The sequence below is a fragment of the Drosophila arizonae genome, chromosome 4 (assembly GCF_054131065.1).
Source record: "Drosophila arizonae isolate 15081-1271.41 chromosome 4, UAZ_ARI_1.0, whole genome shotgun sequence".
Classification (NCBI taxonomy): Eukaryota; Metazoa; Arthropoda; class Insecta; order Diptera; family Drosophilidae; genus Drosophila; species Drosophila arizonae.
This window is the reverse complement of record NC_142924.1, coordinates 20,288,507-20,309,101: the sequence shown is the minus strand read 5'-3', so window position 1 is coordinate 20,309,101 and position 20,595 is coordinate 20,288,507. Positions and strand designations below refer to the sequence as shown.

The window sequence follows — 20,595 nt, the reverse complement described above, 5'->3', positions numbered from 1 at the left end:
ACATGATTTATTTTATAAAATTGTATACGTTTAATAATTAATATTACAAGTACATACATAATTAATTAATTAATTAATATCAAATATGCATTTAGATTTAGTTATCAATTAATTTCACAATATGTATTTTACTGCTCTGCATTTATCCTTTATCTTCGCATTGTTTTCTTCGTATTGCATATGCGCATATCTTATTAATTATTATTTCCATATACTCGCACAAATATTAATCATGTTCATAGATTCCATTAAAGATTAACGGTCTGTTTATTGACAATGTATTATGAAGCACCCGCAACTATTAGAACTTGCAATATCTAAGTGGATCGATATAAAAATTGTGCGTCTGAGTCTAAATTGCGGTCCTGCGATCTGTGAGCCTTTCATGAGTGGTTTGTTGTTGAACGAAAAGTGTAAAAATTAAATACAACTAAACATTTATAAATGAGCATAGATGTAGAGCAAGCGGAAATGAAATATGTATATAATATATGAATACATATATTTATTTTCTACTTTATTGTTTTGTCATTGATTTACAAATCGTGAACAACCATGGCTTGCGACAGAAAATTTAAAAATTATACATGGAAAGTGAAAAGTATAGTAAAATGAAAGTTGTAACTGATCGGAGCAAAGGGCAGGGCGTGGGCGGGTTGTAATTTTGTTGTTGTTTCGTTAATCTTTCAGTTTCTTTACGCTACTCACAATGCTCGCATTATTTTTTGCTTCTTTTCCTTTTTTTAACGTTTAATGAATATTGAATATGTATAGATGTAAATTTATGCATATTTCGTACATCTCTTATCGCCATGTCTCGTTCGCATTTACAATTTTATATCTGTTCTATTATTATATTATTATAATTATGTATTATTTCATTATGTTGCATATTCAGGGGTGTTTGCTCGCTTGGTTGTTGTTATTGGGACTTAACAGGAGTTAAGAAAACTACTACCACATACATTATCATTATTATTTCCACCATGCCGCATCAGTGCCACACGCACATTGCCACGTCAAAGCAAACTGCATCTGGACAGCCAACTATCCTTTGTTCGAATCTCTGTTAGTTTCAGCTGATGGCCGCCCTTCGGTGGATTGTTCGCCTCCTGCACAAGTAAAGCAATTACAATGTGTAAATAGATGATGACCACGATTCTTTGCCACTTACCATTCGTTTTTCCGTTTTCGCTTTGATATCACTGGCTAGCGTGAGAAAAGCCTCTTCAACATTGATGCTTGCTTTCGCGGAGGTCTCCATGAATTTAATGCCATACTCAATGGCTAACTGTTCGCCACGTTCCTTTGAAACCTACAAAATGAATTGAACACATTTTTAGAATTTTAAACTGAATTGCTCTTGCTTCATAATGATTACCTGTCTCTTGTCGTTCAGTTCGCATTTGTTGCCCAACAGCATTTTCTCAACATCAGCTGCGGCATTCTCTTCGATATTTCGTATCCAGTTCTTGATATTCTCAAACGATTTCTCTTGTGTTATGTCATACACGAGCATAATGCCCATGGCACCTCTGTAATATGCCGTGGTGATCGTCCGGAATCGCTCCTGGCCAGCAGTGTCCCTTAAATTATTTACAATTAAAGCATTTATATTCAAAAATAGATTTTAATGGATAACTTACCATATTTGCAATTTGATTTTCTTGTTATCCAATTCAATTGTTCTAATTTTAAAATCGATACCTGCGAATAAAGAGAGGAGAGAAGACACGTGATAAGTAAAAACAGCAATAAATTAGTTGAAATCATTTTTGGCAGCTGCCAGCTGGTTTACTCTCTTCCATCTGTTAGAGAGGTACTTACATACATATGTACATAGACTAAGACAACAGAAGAGCACAAGAGACAACAGTTGAAAATACGCAATTGATTCGAGACGTTGGCGTCGTTAAGTAAATAACCCAAATTGGAATTAGTGCAGGGAAATGTGCCAAATATATAAATAGACAAATTGCTGAGCTCGTGCCATGTGTGTGGGTTGTGTCTCAGTGCTGCTTCAAGTGGATAGAACCCCTCTCAATGAGACTTACTGTAAAGCGGATGCTTATCAGCGGCAACGACTTTGCGCTAGACTTGAAGATAGCCCAAAAACAAAAACAAAATAGTCGATTGTGGTGCAATGACACTGGCCTACACAAACACAAGCAGTATCGATATCTAATTCGTATACAAAATAATATCTCAACAAGTTTGGTAGTTTTTCATTTGTATTTAAAAATATCTTAGATTGGTCACTTTCATTTTCTATTTTAGCTTTGCTTATGGTGCGTTGTTGCTGTTCCCCTTTGCACTACGTCCTTGTCCAAAGCACAACAACAACATCAACGATATAATTATGACAAATATCATTACTGAGAACAAAAAAAGAGCATACAAAATGAGTCACGTATTCGTGTATGTCTGTTTGTGTGCATGCTACTTACAGCTGAGCCAAGAGGCGAGATTGAGAGCATGAACATGAATACGCAAATGTATGTCTGTGTCTGTGCTTGTGCGATTGCTGCCCGGCGGCGTCGTAATTAATTAAAAAATTTCACAGAGCAAAAGAGCGCAATCGAGAGAGAGAGAGAGAGCAATGTTGATTACTGAGGATGACGGACTGAGAGCTATGACTGATGATGTATGCACTTTGAAATGTTTGGTTTGCTGGCTCATGTTGATGTTGATATTGTTATTGTTGTTGTTGTTGCCCCTATGTGTTTTGTATACATGGTGGATATTGATAACACTTACCTATTGTAGATATAAACGTCGTATTGAAAGCATCCTCTGAGAATCGAAACAATATGCAGGTTTTGCCAACTCCAGAATCGCCGATCAGTAGCAATTTGAACAGGTAGTCGTACGTTTTGGCCATTGTATTTCTGTTGTTGTATTTGTATGATTAAATCACAGTTTTGCTTAGGGTTGTGCCAGATTCTTCTGATAAAGATAAAGATGCAGCTATTTGCTCTTTAATTTCTTCTCTTCCTTTTTGGCGTTATCGTCCACGTCGATAACTGCTGGTGATGCTTTTGTTATATGGCGGTGGTTGGTAATCAGTGGTTTTCGATTAATATTACACACTACATTAATGTCGGCTATTAAATTACTATAACTGACTATTGCTGCTACTGCCGCAGGGTAGTATTAATTTATATGTACGTAAGGAAGGGTATGTATAAAAAATTCATAGACGTAACCACACACAGCAGACACAAATAAACACACGCAAGCACGCACAGGTTTTTTCAGCTCTGACTGTGGTTTTCTTTTGTGTGTATGTCAAAAAATGGCGACGTAGTTTTAAGCACTTTAAATTGCAATGGTAAATGGACGCGCACTGTTTTACACTTGTATGTACTGCACTTGCATCTGTGTGCTGTGTTGTTGTTGGTTACACGTAAAAATTACGCTTAATTATTGCTTTCTAATTACGCCCGAACAATAAATGATTGGTACGTAGCAGTGTTGTGTAGGACGAAAACGAGACGATTTATCGATAAGTAGTGTTGCCAAACGCGCTGAGACAACTATTCAGCCAGCTGTTCGATTGTAGTAAAACTGCCAAACAGCTGCTTATTTTCTAATGTCCCAAACTTACAGTATTTTTTATGTCACGAGCGTGGTCACACTTAACGCTGATAGTTAAAAAATACAAGCGAACGCGAAACTAGTAAAGCAATGAAAGTGTGACAAAAAAACAAAGTGTTTTACAAAATAAAATACAACAAAAACTTGCATTTTGCATGTACATGACTCTGTGTCTGTGATTTACCCTCAAGGCCCGACAACGGCAACAAATAACATAAACAAATGTAAGAAGTGAAGTCACAAGACGACGACGACGACGCCAGAGCAGCAGCACTCAAGAATTTGCCGTAGGCAAATATGGGTACAAAAGAATCTAAACATGCTTGCATCAGTTACGAGGATGCAGTCAAACGTGGTAAGTGTTAACCTCGAATATACATAAGGACAGGTGCTATCTGAATTGCAGACAACAAAGCATGGGGAAAATGGGTCATTCAAGTACTTAAGGCTCTAGAACAAAAACAATAATAATGGACACCAATACAGTTATAATTATACTATCGATTCCATTGTGGTTTCCACTATACTTCCATGCTTTTATTGTTGCACTTTTGTTGCTGGACACAGCTAATTCTTTCCCTTTTTTGTCTTATTCTATTGGGCTTTTTTTTGTGCAAACTTCAGCACACTGTGTGTGTTGTGAGAGTGTAACCGCTTACATGTGTGTGTATGAGTATTTGCGTCGTCGCCATCAGTGACGTCACAATAGAAAAGCACAGCAATCGCGTTTTTCTCGTGGCGGGGGCAGGAATGTTGCACAAAGACAAAGCAAAATTGCTGACAATGCATGCAATCAAATGAAAACAGAAAACAGTTAATATTTATTATTGTTTCTCTCTCATAATTTAGAATCTGATGTACACGCAATGACGTTTAAGTTTTGTTGACTTCTCCAATTTTCTCTCGCTTTGCATTGGCATTCATCTCGCTACTGTTGTTGTTGTTCCTGTTGCTCTTGTCACAGTTGTTGTTATTTTATGACCAGCAAAGAAAACGAACGTTACTGATAAGATGGCCCCGTCTACATATGTATATACTACCTGTACCTGTATGGCCATATTTGCTGGCCAGGTGCGGGTGTCCATTGTTGACGTTGTTGTTGTAGCTGCTGTTGTTGACACAAAGCTCTTCAAGACCGGTTTCTTTCTTGTGAAAAAGTATGCACGTCCAGTTCGGACCATTGTGGAAATGTTCCTTCCCCCAACATTCCCCTCTCTGTCTCTCTCTCATACACACACACACAGTCTCTGTTTGAAATGCACATCATAATGCAATGCAATGCAGAAATTTCTGTCAATACAGCAAAACAACAACGAAATCAACAACAAAAACCAGCTATGAAATACCGTTGGTCGCGTGACGTCGCAAAGTAAATAATTCTTTGCAATCACAAAATTATTCGCATTGCCTTTCATGCTCAATTTGTGATTATGAATTGCTGCCTATGTTTAACTCTCACCGACATCGCCACGCCCAGCAATTTAAGTCGCCCCTTCTCAGAACACTATTAAAAATGTACTTTATTATATGTAGTTAATTGATTACGTGTATTACGTTTGGAGAGCGTTTTGTTTGCTTGGTTTTTGGTTCTGTTTACTGATTTTAACGTAGCGATTTATAATTACCTTAACGTTTGGGCACACACATAATGAGAAGGTATATGCATGACTCCCGACAGTATATATGTACATACATATACAGTTGGGATTTATATTTTATATATGACTAAGCACTTCTCAAATAACGAGTTTACACTTAATTCCAATTGAATGTGCGAAAAATTCTAATTATACGAATTATAAGTTATTCTCTTCCACGCTAAAAATAAAGATAGTATGTTACTGATAAAGAGCGAATAATGCAACATATTACTACAATATTATTTATAATATATTTTATTATCTACTATTCAAGCATTAAATTACCCAATAAGAATTCCTCCAATAGGCCATGAGTGAAGAGATAATTTGCAGTTCGTGCATGTCTCAATTTGCAAACTCTCTCGTAGAAAGTAAAAATTGTCTAAATATAAATTAAATATAAATTAGTTAGTTAACAGTAATATTTGCGGCATATGGATTAACACATTCATGTGTGTTCTATTTATAATTCAAGCGATATTAATCTGTTATTTAATTTAAACAGTTAGCGACGCCGAGCTGCGGCGTCTTAAAGATGCCTTCAAAAAATCAGCGGGCGTGGGTCGACTCTACCTCAGTCGCAATGCATTCCAGCAGGATGTGCTGTGCGAGGGAGTGCCTCCCAAGATTACGGACATGCTCTATGCTGCCTGTGGCGGCACACAGCGCGGCATATCCTTTAAGGACCTGCTGTGCGGCCTGGTGCTAATCACTCGTGGCACTCAGGAGGAGAAAACAAAGTAAGTAGATCCTAATAAACACATAATTGTTACAATAATAAATATGCTTATGCCATGAATAGATTTCTGTGGAACCTCTATTGCAATGACGCTGGCACCTACATTATCAAATCTGATTATGTGCGCAATGTGAGCCTGGCTCCATTCGAGAGCGTCTCCTTGTTTGCCCAAGGCGAACGTGTCAACTTTGAGCAGTTCCAGGACTGGATAGTCAAGCATCGCAATGCGACAGTCCTGTCGAAGTGGCTGCTTGCCGACAATTGTGTCAGCCTCACCTCCGAACTAGAGACGCCCACCTTCTATCAGAGTCTGGCCGGGGTTACGCATCTTGAGGAAAAGGTGAGCTATGCCAGATAATGGATGGTTAATTGCTTGATATTAAACAATGTATTATTGAAGCATTTACTAAATTTACCAATTTGTTGTAGGATATTGGTGACTTAGAGAAGGAGTTCTGGCGTTTGAAGAACACGTCGCAGAATGGCCAAATCGATTTACAATTTTTGGGACCGCTCATTAGTCCACCGATACCAAAGAATGCGCTGGCCGGTCTCTTTAATGCCTTTGATGAGAATCGTGATGGTCACATCGATTTCAAGGAGCTCTGCTGTGGCGTAAGTGCCGCCTGTCGTGGACCCGGTGTGGAGCGCACCCGCTGTAAGTGCTTCTGTAAACAGTATAGAATACTCAGGCTGATCCATTTCTTTCCGTCCGACAGTCTGCTTCAAGATCTTCGACGTAGATCGCGATGGTGTGCTCAATCACGAGGAGACGCTGCAAATGATCAACGTGCTGTTATTCGTTGCCAAGGAAAATCGAGATGCGCAGCAATTTAAGGACTTGACCAAGCAGCATGTGATCAGTGATCTGCTGGAGTTTGCCCAACGTAGAAGTCCAGATGGCACGCCCAGCACACTTACTAGAGACAATGTTTCGCTGACAGCAGAGGATTTCATGATATGGAACGTGCAGTGCGGTCTGCGGCTGATGCAGCCACTGCTGGACCTCATCTTCGAGCTGTGCCACATAGTGTTTGGTCTGTGGCCGCAATGCAAGCATATGGAGTACGATATTGTGCGCGGCTGGTTGCAGCGCGAAGAGCGACGCCCCTACCGAGTTGGTCAGTTCTGGTATTTGATATCACGAGACTGGTGGCTCACCTGGATGCAGTACACGCAGCACACGTCTCAAACGTGCGACTACTGCAAGCGGACTGCTAGCCAGCGCAGCGCTGTTGATGAAGCGCTCGTCTGTGACGAGAGCTTTAATACGCACAGCCTGGAGCAACACGATAGTTATTCACTGGGATCTGTATCCGGTAGCAGTGGAATCTCCGCCGGCCGGCACTGTGGTCAACACCGCCCGGGTCCCATTGATAATAGCAATCTAATTACCACCAATCCCTATCGCAACGTACGCACTCTGACAGGCGAAGGCGGGCATCTGAAGCGCGATACGCCACTTGTACAAAATCACGACTTTGAGCTGGTGCCGAAGTCGCTATGGAAAGCGTTGAATCGTTGGTATGGCGACAATCTACCGCTTCCTCGACAGGTAAGCAGTCCATAGGTGTTCCTTTCTTCAGTTAAGCTCCATTTACTTTCTTGCAGGTGATACAACCACCAAATTCGGAGGTAGAGCTAGAGCTATATCCACTGAATCTGCGCATACTGCTGCACCAGATGCAGACTGCGCCTAACGGCAGCGGCGCAGGCACACAAATTACCAGCTGGGGCTCAACAACTAGCGGTGGCTACGGCGTCTTGGCCTCTGGCGGCGGCTACGCGGCCATTGCAGCCAGCAGCGTGCCTCAGCCGCCCAAGCGTTATTTGGCGTACACGGCTGCATTTAGCCGGCTAGCCACAGTGCGTCAAGTGGGTGAGTTTCTGTGTGAACAGCTGCGCCTGAAGCCGGAGGATATACGACTGTGGCATGTGCCGCCGTCGAGCTCATCGCTGGATAATAGTGCCATACTGTTGGAGGAGGATACCATGTGCCTAAAAGAGCTGCTGATACGTGACAACGATCAGCTGCTGCTAGAGATACGTAACAAAGATCTTACCTGGCCCGAAGAGCTCAGCTCGCTGGCCAGCACGCAAAGCGGACAAGCTGGTGTCGGTCCTGGCGACCGACGGCGTCTAACGCGCAGCTCCATCATGTCCGTGCACGCGCCAGGCGCCACTGGGCTGCATAATCTGGGCAACACCTGTTTCATGAATGCGGCACTCCAAGTGCTCTTCAACACCCAGCCACTGGCCCAATATTTTCATCGTCAGATGCATCGCTTCGAATTGAATGCAGCCAATAAGCTGGGCACACGAGGACAACTAGCCATGCGCTATGCGGAACTGCTCAAGGAGGTGTGGACGGCAACGACACGCTCTGTGGCTCCGCTAAAACTGCGCTTCTGTGTGAACAAACATGCGCCACAGTTTGCTGGCGGTGGGCAGCACGATTCGCAAGAGCTGCTTGAATGGCTGCTCGATGCGCTGCACGAGGACCTAAATCGCGTGATGGAAAAGCCGTACAGCGAGCTGAAGGACTCTGATGGTCGACCCGACAAGATTGTAGCGGCCGAGGCATGGGCCCAGCATCATGCACGTAATCAATCCATAATCATAGATCTGTTCTATGGACAGTTGAAGTCAAAGGTCAGCTGCCTGGGTTGCGGGCACGAGTCTGTGAGATTCGATCCATTCAGCTTGTTAAGTCTGCCCCTGCCCGTGGAGAACTACGTGTATCTGGAGGTGCTGGGTAAGTCGATTACAGCTTCCGTCTATAAATTCAATATCATTCCCTGTCCATATCTTTGCAGTAATTCTCTTGGATGGCAGTGTGCCAATTAAGTACGGCCTGCGGCTTAACTCGGAATGTAAGTACGGCGATTTAAAGCATAAGCTGGCCACGTTATGCCCACTGCAGCCAAGCCTCATGCTGGTTTGTGAGATCTGGAACTCGCAGATACGCCAGGTGGTTGGCGATGAGGAGAAGCTACGCACACAGAGCTCTAAAGATCTATACGTGTATCAATTGCCGGAACAAAGCAGCGTCAGGACGCGGTCCAATTCAGCGCTCAGCATGCACATTGAACAGGGTCTCAAAGACATTCAGCGCAGCTCTGGTAATTGAAGTGTAGTTCCCTATGATTAGAGTCCAGCTGACATGAATCTGTCCCTTGCAGCGCTCATTACAACACAGGACTCGCTGTCATCGCTTAGCACTCTACAGACATCGAATCGATCATCGTCACGTGCCATCTGCAATGGGCACATCAGTGATGGGCTGGACCCAGCTGGTCCTGATGGAGGCCATGAGCTAACCAAATACAGCAATCTTAACACCAACATCAGCAGCGGCAGCGTCGGCCACGTTCACGAACTGCAACCAGATGATGCCGGAAAGGTAAGCCGGTGCTTTGGAAAGAGAGAGTGCATGCCCCACAGTCTTTTTTGCTTCAAGGTATGGCTTCTAAACTATATTAACATACACGTATTTAATATGTTAGATTCATGGACCCGTTCGAGGGTTGCATTTAAAATGATATTTTGTAAAATTCCCCAATTGCCTAGGATAAACTCGCTCCAGCGACGAACCCCTGCAAAATGAAGATTATCAAGATATTCAAACCAATATTCCGGCGTAACTGGCATTCATTTTCGCCCCCCTCCGTCTATTGTTGCAAAACATACTTAAATCGATATCGAACAAATCTATATATATTAAATACAAATATGTTAAAAGAACAGTTGCCGTTTCAGTTTCTGTTTGGTTTGTGGGCCACCTACCTAGTATAATGTACAATAGACCGAACACCCATCCTCCCACACCTGTCTAAACTTCTAATTGTTCTTTGATTTCGTATAAAACGCACTTATTCAACTAGTCTAAACCTCTGAGTATTTATATTCTCGTATTTTGTAGTTTATTGTTATTTCTATTCTCCTCCTAATACTAATACACACATATCTTAATTTGTTGTTGGCTGTAATCAAATACCTTTTGTACATTTTTGCTTTAAACTTTTTCTAATATTATAGACACTCACCAAGTAGTTTCTATCGTTACTGTTCCGTTATCGTTATAGTTGCCACTATCGATTATTGTCACATCGAGTATGCAAAGTTTATAATTTAACTGTACTCGTTCTTTTGTACATCTACCTCGTCATCCAAGGTCCAAGTAGCCAATTGACACTTCATAGCTTTTCAATTGTATGCAGGGGTGATTCACTCTAATTTATAATTCCAACTATTTATGATAAATCTTAATTTGCTAATCGTATTATTCATTCCGTAATTCATCACACTTTTTGAGTGAAAACTTTTGTTAATTTCAATCTTGAACTTATTTCGCAGATGATAATTAAATATGTCTTTCAATATAATTCTCATTTCTCTCGAATCATCCTATTCTGTACACATTGCAAATGCTATTCTACTCATTCCCACCACAGAAACCAACTACCAACTATGCCAACTAATAAGTTAAAGTACAAAATTTAATCTTTGCTCTTATAAAGTATATAAATTATATATCAGCTAATTTTGAACACCCGCAATAAACCAATAATTTCCGATTTTTGTAGATTTTTGAGCGTTTATCCTAGTTTATAAAATTATTGCCTTTAATCGAGTAGTAATTGTTAATTGTTTAAATTCCATGAGCTTTAAAATACACACACACACATAAACTCACTCACACACTTACATAAATGTAAGCTACGCACAACTAATGCAAACTTCCGGCCACCTTCATTGGCACATCCGACACAGGAGTCGCTGATCCTCAGCTGCAGCCCGGAGAACACATTTATGGACGATGCGGCCGCACAGCAGAAGCGCATCTCATCCACCAAGCTGCTGCACACGGAGAGCAACACCAGCTCAGTCTCGTATACGAATCACTCTGGCGAGAACTCCATGGAGAGTTCGATAACGGAGCCGATGCCCGTGGCCGAACTGGCTGCCAGTCGACATGGCAGCAACAGCGATGACGGTGCCTCCTATCGCACGACCAACGAGCAATCGAGTGGCCGGAGCACAGCTCATACTCTGGGCGTCAATAGCTTTGACCGTGACGCAGACGTTGATGATGATGATGCCGTTGATAACGATGACGATGACGATGCGGACGGGCAGATCGAGGGTGAGGAGCCGGATCAGCAAATAACCACTTCACAGCCGGAGAGTACGAGCGGCAATCAAACCACCAGCGGCGTGTACTCGCGCCGCTCCTCGCAGCCCTACAAGGTGGGCAAATATCTTGTCGCTGTTCATCGCAAAATCACGCGCCACGACAGCTACTTCCTCTCCTACCACAAGACCCGGCCCAGTCTATTTGGTGTGCCGCTGCTAATACCGAACTGTGATGGTGGCACCCACAAGGATCTGTACTGCGCCGTCTGGCAGCAAGTTAGCCGCCTGCTGAGTCCCCTACCAGCCACCACCGAACAAGCTAATCATGCTGCCGACTGGTAACTATGCTCACGCTTTCCCCAATAACGATTCTAAGCCATCAATTCTCTGTTGCAGCGATGACAGCCTCGGCTATGATTTTCCCTTCACACTGCGCGCTGTTAAAGCGGACGGTCTCACCTGCGCAATTTGTCCTTGGTCAAGTTTCTGTCGCGGCTGCGAAATACGCTGCAACAATGACTATGTGCTCCAGGGCGCACTGCCCCCCATCAACTCTATGGCCAGTAGGTTACCATGAATCTGTAAAAGAACATTATTCTCCAGCTACTTATCCTTCTAGATAACGTAGGCACCCCACAAATGAACGCTAAATGCCCATCGCTACCAAATCTGGAGGCCAAACGTACAACGGAGTACACCACATCGCTATCCTACACACCAACCACAAAATATTTTGAAGACTTTACCATCGCCATCGACTGGGATCCAACTGCCTTGCATTTACGTTACCAGAGCACCTTGGAGCGCGTAAGTGAACCGACTTAAATGAGGCTAGTTTATGTATATTTGTATATATCAATTGGTTCATTTTTAATCAGCTTTGGGTCGACCATGAGACCATTGCGATATGCCGGCGGGAGCAAGTGGAACCCGTTGATTTGAATCATTGTTTGCGTGCCTTCACCTCCGAGGAGAAGTTGGAACAGTGGTACCACTGCAGCCACTGTAAAGGCAAAAAGCCAGCGACAAAGAAGTTACAAATATGGAAATTGCCCCCCATTTTGGTAAGCGATTCTGCCTTCGACTTTGGCAGAGCGAAACTGACTTATTCTTTCTTTTATCCCTTCTGCTTAGATTGTCCATTTGAAGCGCTTCAATTGTGTCAACGGCAAGTGGGTAAAGTCCCAAAAGGTTGTGCACTTTCCCTTCGATGACTTTGACCCTACGCCCTATTTGGCGTCGGTGCCACAGGAGACCATACTGCGGCACAAGGAGCTGCTGGAGTTGAAGCGAGAATTGGCAATCGCCAGCAATGACGTTCCTAGCGAGCTTGATGAAGTCGACGCCACCGACAAAGCAGGAGGAGATGTGCCTCCTCCAGCCGAAAAAGCAGAAGACGAAAAGGACGACACAGCAAGGGAAACGCCGCTAGCCTCTGGGTGTGTGCTGCGCCAGAGCAAGTCGACCAATTCAGCCAGACGACAGCGGCTCATTTCCACGAGCCTCACAAAGACGCCTATTGTTGATGGGGAGTTCGAGGACTATCATCAGCACAAGCTGCACGCGGATGTTGATAAATTCGATCCCAAGTACAAGCTATACGCCGTAGTGGTAGGTCACACCGAACAATAGAATTATTAATGAGAATTAACAATTATGCCTTATTTTTACAGTCGCATTCTGGCATGCTGAATGGTGGTCACTACATTTCCTATGCATCAAACACAACTGGTTCCTGGTATTGTTACAATGATAGCTCCTGTCGCGAAATTTCGCAAAAGCCGAACATAGATCCGAGCGCTGCATATTTGCTATTCTATGAGCGCCAGGGTCTCGACTACGAGCCCTACCTGCCCAACATCGAGGGACGGCCGCTGCCCAACGTCGGCAACCTGCAGTTGGATGCGGATGAGTCGGAGAGAGAGAAACTATGCACAATATCATAATATTGTATATTTCTATTGTTGCAAACTGCAGAAAGCGGTACTACAGGCTTAGGGCTTAAGGCTACGATGGAGGTTCTTCAATCGCTTGTGTTTAATTTGGCATATAATCTAAGTGAATGTGTGTTTGTGCGTGTGCGTGTACGTGAGTGTTTGTGTTTCTTTTTGTTTGTTATTTACTATTCTAAGCTGATTTGCTGTTCTAGTTTTAGTTGCCCACAATGTCTAGTTTTAGATCCAAACAAGCTTGAAGTTTTTTGTTGTTGTGAGCAGTCGCACATTCGCGTTGCAAATGTGATTTTGTTTAATGTACCATATTCCATACCATATGTACCATATAATGCTATATTTTATTATTATTATTATTATTGTATAACTATATGTGTAATTTCAAACTTAGTTCGCATATAATTATTGTTTTTGTCAGTCTATTATTAGATTATTTAATGGCGAAGTTGTTTGTTAAATTTGTTTAATATATTTTTTTTTTATTATTATTCTTAATTTCTCTTTGTTGTACTTCGTGTTATGTATTAGGCCAACAGAGCCCGCTTGTAATTAATTATAATTACTCGTATTTGTATATGCATATACAAACTATGTAATTCCATTTATTTGTAATTATTGTAAATATTGAAATGGAGAACGATATTGCGACAAAGAGATCGAAATGACCATGGTCGGTGAATTGCTCGTCAAATGTTGTCGAAACCTTGATATTAATTAGCAATATTTTATTAGACAGAGATGCTACGAATGAAACACCCAGAAATCGCACTCATTTCAATAATGAGCCCCACTCATATTTCAGCGATCTGTGTTGCGCTTATCAGAGGACTTCATTATGTTTAATAACATTGTATTTGATATTTACAAATTGCATATATACATATACATATATATATATATATAAACTTAACTAATTTATACTTATACAATATTAATACACAGCAACAAAGTTACGAGTATCAAATCAAATAAAAGTCTGTCGCTTGAATTGATTGATTGATTTTTGGTTTATTTTATACCCAAGGGCGGATGGACTTACCAATATGAGAATATGAATTTAAATTAACCATATTTATCTTTTCATCTTGCTGAAAAGTTTACCCAATTATTTTAATCCCCATCTCCCAGCCCTTTATGAATACAAAAAGAAAAACACGCCAAATATCATTTTGGTTTGCAATGGAATCGGATTTATATATTGTATTGTATATGTAGCCATATAAAATTAATTCAAGTAGCAGGTAAATAAGCATTTAATATATTTGTCATTTTAGTAGTCAATCGGCCAGAAGCAGCCAAAATTTACTATTTATAGAATACGGTAAGTTGTGAGCGGTTGATTAATTTTATATCATTGCAAGAGTTTTTTGATAAATATTTTAAGTGTATATTGGTTATGCGATTTGTTGTTTTTTTTTTTTTTAATATACGTAGCGTTAAATTCTTAGCTGAAGAGTAATTAATTTCCATGGAATTTGAATGCGTTTATGGTGCTCAGGTGCCGCCGGCGTTGTTGGACAGCTGCCCGGGCACTGAGAACTGTGGTCGAAAGTTGGCAAAGTTCCCAGCTGGTCCCCCCGTGAACGCCGGCAAGGTGGTGCCCTGAAAGCCGGCCGGAAATTGTGCCATCAATTGAGCTGGAAAATTGACAAAAACAAATGGGTTAAAAGTTGCCCAAAAAGTATATATGGAGAGTTAGTGAAACCTACCCGCATTGGAGGCGTTGCCAGCGGTGGCAGCCAGACGCGATAAAATGGAACGCTCCGACATTTGCAAGCGCTGTGCTACTGGTGGTATGCGTGCCAGGGTGGCGGGCAAGCGCGAGACATCGCTCTTCATGTCGGACAGCAGCTCCTCCAGCTGGTTGAGCACCTTGTGCAGCACCGCATTCGCTGGCTTGTTGCCGGCCAGGGATTCCTTGCTCAGATGCTGGTGCGATTCAGCCAGGCATTCGACCTCGGCAAAACGGGCATTTAGCGACATAGCCGGATGGCTGGGATCCTGGGCGAGATTCAAAAATGCTGCACGTCGCAGCTGCTCTTCAATAACCAGCGCCTGCTCCAGCAGTTTGAAGCGTCGCGCCAAGAACTTGTTCTTAATCTCCAGGAAATTTCCCTTGCCCACGTCCATTTTGAATGGCTCATTGATAATGGCAAAACGTATATCGTTTTGAATGTCCTGCCAACGTCCATAGCCATGTGTGACAATGCCAGCCAGCAGCCAGTAGTCATGGCGACGATGCCAGATCTCGTATTCGCGGCCGGGCACAGCTGCTTTCTCTTCGTTCAACCACAAGGTGTGCAGTTCAGTGAAGCCTCCGTCGGCAATGTTGAACATAAATTTGCGCTTCAACACCTCGAGACTGTCCTCCACCAGCTTGCCGCCTGCACCTGTGCCTGCGACTGCAGCACTCTTTTGATCCTTGGGCGAATTGGCATTGGCGCTGGCATTGGGCTTCTCCAGTTCACCATCCTCTTTGACAATCATCACGTCATCGTCATCATCATCAATGATGTTCGTGGTGGTGGTGGTGGTGCTGGCGCTGGTCGGATTAGTTGCCGGTTTCTCCTCGCTTGCCTTCTCTTTCTCCTTTTCTTTGTCGTCGGTCTGCTCAGTCTTCGGCTCCTCCTTGGGCGTTGCCTCTGGCTGCTCTTTGCCCTCCTCTTTGGGCTCCACTTTTGGTGTTTCGCTCTTCACGCTTGCCTCACCAGACTTGGTCTCGGCTTCAGCCGACTCTTCCGCTTTCTCTTGCTTAACAGTCGCATCGACCGCCTTCTTATCCTCCTCAGCATCCGATTCCGACTTGGGCTCCTGTTTCTCAGGCGTTGCCTTCTCTACAGTTGCCTTATCTTCGCTCTTCTCTGAAGCAGGCGCTGGACTGGGCGCTGCGCTTGTCGCAGGAGTCGCACTGTTGCTGGTCGTTGCACTCTCTGCCGGCGGCTTGGCTGCAGCTGTTCCGGCAGCATCCACTGCGGCTGCCTCCTGCTTGCCAGCCGAGCGCACCGGCTCGCACGGTTTGAGTATCAGCTCTGGCATGCTGTAGTAGCCATTGATGTGCTCGAACTCCTGCACCTTCTTGCGTATGAGCGACATGACGCCAATGCGCGTGAGTACATGCTGACGAGAGAGTCCCTCCCGGGGTACGCCATCCGCAAAGGTCTCCGCATTGTCGGCGCCCGGTTCGCACAGATGCCGCATAAAGAGCGAGACGTAAGCCTTGAAGTTACGCTCGGATTTGCCGCGCAAATCGCGCACCAGCCATTGCGAATTGAATGCATCCTGGGGCGGCATGCCGTAACGCATGATGGCATTGAGGAAGCTCTTCCTCTGCCTGGCATTGAAGCCCAGCACCTCAATGTTGCCGCCAACACGCGCCAGCAGGGGAGGCAGCGGGCGATCGTCGCGTCGCTCCAATCGTCGTTTGGCCTTTCGCTCGCCATTCTGCTCGTCAAAGTCGTCGTCGCCGCCATCCTCGTCGCTGCCGCCAGAGTATTCCGAGTTGTATTCGCTACCATTGTCCTGCCAGTTGGTGTCGTCGCGTGAGGTGTCCGCCGCAACTACACCTCCATCGGTGTAGTTCACCTGCTTGCGCACACGCTTGCCCTTGCCCAGGGTGCGACCCACATCCTCCTGATGCTGTTCGTAGTGGTGACGCAGCAGCTTGACCCAGTAAGCGGGATCCGAGTTCTCGGCATCCTGCTTAATGATTTCGGTTTCCTCCTCTTCCTCCTCCTCCTTAGTGGCATAGGATGCCACCTTAAAGGAGGACAAATACTCATTCGCCCACGACTCCTTTTCCTCAATGCCACGATTAGAACGGTCGAGCAACTCGGCCACGGCCTTGTCGTCATAATGGATGGCCTCCTCTTTGTCATCTTCCTTGAACAGATCCTCAGTGCCGAAGCGTAGAATATCGTCCAGCTCTTGTTTTGTGAAATTGGCTCCCTTGCCGCCCATGCCGGGACGCACCACCAGATGGGTCAACATCATCTTGCGTTTGGCCACCTGGGTGACGCGCTCCTCCACGGAATTGCGTGTGACAAAGCGATAGATCATCACCTTGTTGGCCTGGCCAATACGATGGGCACGCGAGAAGGCCTGTATATCATTGTGGGGATTCCAATCGGAATCATATATAATGACCGTATCGGCGGTGGCCAAGTTGATGCCCAAGCCGCCGGCGCGTGTACTCAGCAGAAAGACAAACTGCTGTGCTCCGGGCGCATTGAATCGATCGATGGCCTCCTGGCGGACAGTACCCGTAATGCTACCATCGATACGCTCGTACTTGTATTGTTCGCCCTCGAGGAAGTCCTCGAGTATGTCCAACATTTTTGTCATTTGAGAGAAAATCAGGACACGATGACCCTGTGCCTTCAGCTGCTTCAGCATTTTCGAGAGCAGCACCAGCTTGCCGGCTGCCTTGGTGAGTGAATTGATTTCATAGATACCGCCCGCAGAGGTGGGCGCATCCTCGGAGCCCGATGGGAACAGATATGGATGATTGCAGCACTTCTTCAGATCCATCATGATGTTGATCAACGAGCAAGAGCCACCGCCGCTCTTCGAGTTGAGTGCCTCATAGTTCTTGGTCAAGATGAACTTATAGAACTTCTTCTGCATGGCCGACAGCTCGACACGTACAATAAACTCGGACTTGGAGGGCATATTCTTTAGCACATCTGTCTTGAGACGGCGCAGCATGTGCGGGCCCAACATCTCATGCAAACGCTTCACCTGCTCCTCCTTGGACACGTCCGCAAACTCACCCTGGAACGCCTGCAAGTCGTTGAACTTTTCGCGGCTCAAGAAATTCAGCAAATGGAACAGCTCCTCCAAATTATTCTGCAATGGGGTTCCAGTGAGCAGCAGCTTGTAGGCAATCGAATAGCTGTTGAGGATGCGGAAGAACTTGCTCTGATTGCTCTTCAGGCGATGCGCCTCATCCACCACCAGCACTGCCCAGTCGATGCTGCCCAAGCAAGGTGCATCCATGGAGATCAGCTCGTAGCTGGTGAGCAGCACATTGAATTTGTATTGCGTGGTGCGCAGGCGCGAGACCTTTGTGCCCCGTATGGCGCCCTCCTCGAAGGTCAGCTCGTTCTCGCGTATCACGGCACGCGAGTCCTTATCGCCGATGTATGTGATGCAATAGAAGTCGGGAGCCCAGAGCTCAAATTCACGCTCCCAGTTGACCAGCGTGGAGAGTGGCACGGCCACCAGGAATGGGCCACGGCAATGTCCCTCCTTGTAGAGCGAATAGAGAAACGTGACAGTCTGGATGGTCTTGCCTAGACCCATCTCATCGGCCAAAATGGTGTCGATGCCCTGGCCCCAGCTGTAGCGCAACCAGTTAATGCCCTCAATCTGATAGGGATGCAGCTGCATGCCCGTATCCTCGAGGAACGCTGGCTGGCCTTCGTACTTCTTCTTCAAGTCCGTGGTTGGCTTCTCTGGCGGCGGTGTATAATGCTTAACGGGACGATCCTCATCATCGAGCTCCAGCTTATGCTTAGTCTTGCGACCCTTTTTACTCTTCTTGCTGCTGGAGCCGCGAGACTGCTCCGAGGTGCACACTGCACGCAGATCCTGATAGTAATCGATGGCCTGTCGTAGGCCGGGTATGTCATCGCCCTCCTCCTCCCAAGTGGACTTGTCGTAGGGCAGCTCACGCCACTTCACCAGATACATGGTGCTTCCGTCGCGTGCCGTGCGATGATTGATGACACGCTGCACAATCAACCACTCGGGCTTGACGCCATTCTTGTAGAATCGCTCCTCGAGGGCGGCCTCGTCGTCGTCGTCGTTGCCCTTCATGCCCACCTTGTCCTTGTGGCGCTGAATGCGCTTGAAGCGGGTGTCGGCCTCGTCCAATGATTCCTCAAATTTGGGCGGCTCCTCCATATCGTATTTGCGCTGGAACGAGCGTATCATCAGCGGATGATGGACGTCCAGCTGCACCTCAGAGACCCAGTCGCAGTGCCAGTATGACATGTTGTGCCACTTGATGAAGTACTCGCGGACACGGCTGCCCTGCTTGGCGTTCTTCGAGGTGGATGCCTCGCTGCTGCCTCGGCGCTGCACGGCCCAACGCCAGGTGATGATCTTCTCGGCCTTTCCGATCAGTGGAGGGCAGCTGCAACGCGGACACCGCCAATCGCCGTCCGGTATGGTGTCCAACGGCGGATTCAAACAGAACGTATGATATGCCGATGGGCAGGAGTCACAGCAGAGCAACTCGCCGCCATCTTTGCACACACGGCAAAACTCCTGATGCTCGTCGTCGTCCTCCTCCTCGGCTGCACCGCCATCAGCCTCGCAGTGGGGGCAGGACCATTTACCCTCTGGCGGTTCGTCCAGTTCCGGCTCCAGGCAGACCAAATGGTAGGCGCGTGGACAGGTGTCACAGAGAATGATTTCGCCGCCCTGTTGGCACACCTCGCAGTAATCCTGATGCTCATGCTCGCCATCTTCTCCCTCGGGGAAGTTCTTTGTCTTCTTTATTTTGTTCTTCTTCTTGAACTTGTTGCCAATCTTGGTTTTGGCCTTCTTGCGCACAACTGGTGCCCCATCGTCCTGAGCCGCAGCTGCGGCATCCGCCTCTGCCGGTTGCTTAACTTTCTCCTTTTCTTTTTCCTTTTCATCGGCGCTATCGTCCGATTTCTGCAACATGCGCTCAAACTCCAAGTCGGAATCACGTTCGGAGGCACCACTTGCATCGGGCTCCTCGTCGGAGCTGTCGCGCTTACGCTTGCCAAACTTGATCTTCAATGTGGGCACTTTGCCCGATGGTCGACGTCCCTTTTTATTGCTGCTACGTCCGCTGCGCTTGCGACGTGGTTTTTTCTCTTCCTCCTCTTCCTCTTCATCTTCCTCCTCTTCGTAAATGTCATCGGGTTTCTCATTACGCGATGAGCGCGACGAACGCGGCTCATCAGCTTCGGGCGCCGCAGCAGCCGCCTGCGCTTGACCGCCCTGCTGCTCCTGCTGTATATGCGGATTACTCTCGCAGAACTCGCGCCACTTGGCAGCCACAAGCATCATCAGCTTGGGTGCAGCAATTTTCGGATTTTCCTTTTGCAATATGGGTCGCACATGATGCATGAATGCCCTGTATGTGGTTAGGCTCTGCAGCTCCTCCTCACTGTACTCGATCTCCACGTCGCACACACTGAACGCCGAGCAGACGTCCTCCACAGAAGGCATGCCTACAATATATATGCTTGATTAGTATAAATCATCATACAGCTATATTAAATTACAACTCACCCGAGGATGATGATTCCTTCTCCTTTTGGGCTTGCTTCTCCTCCTTGCGCTTGCGTCCACGTTTCGATGAGGTGCTGGGATACTCCACCTCTTCGTCGTGCTGAACAAAATCGCTGTCCTCCTCGCTCTCATTTTTCTTACGCTTCTTCTTTTTGCGTCCCTTTTCCTCGCCTTTTCTGGTCTTACGCTTCTTGCCCTTCTTCTTCTTGCGATTATCCTCCGGATCGTAATCATCATCCTCGTCATTCTGCACAGCAGGATA

General features: G+C 45.5%; 3 protein-coding genes across 4 annotated transcripts in view; 1 reads left to right on the top strand and 2 right to left on the bottom strand.

Moving 5' to 3' along the window:
* Positions 1-6: 6 nt before the first annotated feature.
* Positions 7-3,529, bottom strand: Rab8 (RAS oncogene family member Rab8). The gene is made up of 5 exons (XM_018006200.2): positions 2,758-3,529; positions 1,647-1,707; positions 1,382-1,586; positions 1,175-1,315; positions 7-1,112 (listed from the first exon to the last, which is right to left on the bottom strand). The coding sequence occupies exons 1-5, from the start codon at positions 2,879-2,881 to the stop codon at positions 1,020-1,022; spliced, it is 624 nt and encodes a 207-aa protein (XP_017861689.1). The 5' UTR covers positions 2,882-3,529; the 3' UTR covers positions 7-1,019.
* A 31-nt stretch (positions 3,530-3,560) lies between these two features.
* Positions 3,561-13,660, top strand: Usp32 (Ubiquitin specific protease 32). 2 transcript variants are annotated; one of them, XM_018006182.2, is made up of 14 exons: positions 3,561-3,952; positions 5,743-5,977; positions 6,040-6,316; positions 6,406-6,634; positions 6,696-7,531; positions 7,588-8,731; positions 8,793-9,098; positions 9,159-9,436; positions 10,750-11,450; positions 11,509-11,675; positions 11,732-11,919; positions 11,991-12,176; positions 12,247-12,723; positions 12,786-13,660. In XM_018006182.2, the coding sequence occupies exons 1-14, from the start codon at positions 3,895-3,897 to the stop codon at positions 13,056-13,058; spliced, it is 5,355 nt and encodes a 1,784-aa protein (XP_017861671.1). In that variant the 5' UTR covers positions 3,561-3,894; the 3' UTR covers positions 13,059-13,660. The 2 variants fall into 2 exon arrangements, with proteins under 2 accessions (XP_017861671.1, XP_017861672.1); XM_018006183.2 differs by having other exon boundaries at positions 3,570-3,952; positions 9,159-9,379.
* An 806-nt stretch (positions 13,661-14,466) lies between these two features.
* Mi-2 (chromodomain-helicase-DNA-binding protein Mi-2 homolog) overlaps positions 14,467-20,595 on the bottom strand; it is a 28,043-nt gene continuing 21,914 nt past the window's right edge. Inside the window, exons 3-5 of the mRNA XM_018006181.2 lie at positions 20,334-20,580; positions 14,774-20,272; positions 14,467-14,701 (exon numbers count right to left, since the gene is read on the bottom strand). Of these exons, the coding sequence (XP_017861670.2) occupies positions 14,559-14,701; positions 14,774-20,272; positions 20,334-20,580 (5,889 nt within the window). The 3' untranslated portion in view covers positions 14,467-14,558. The remainder of the gene's footprint in view (positions 14,702-14,773; positions 20,273-20,333; positions 20,581-20,595) is intronic.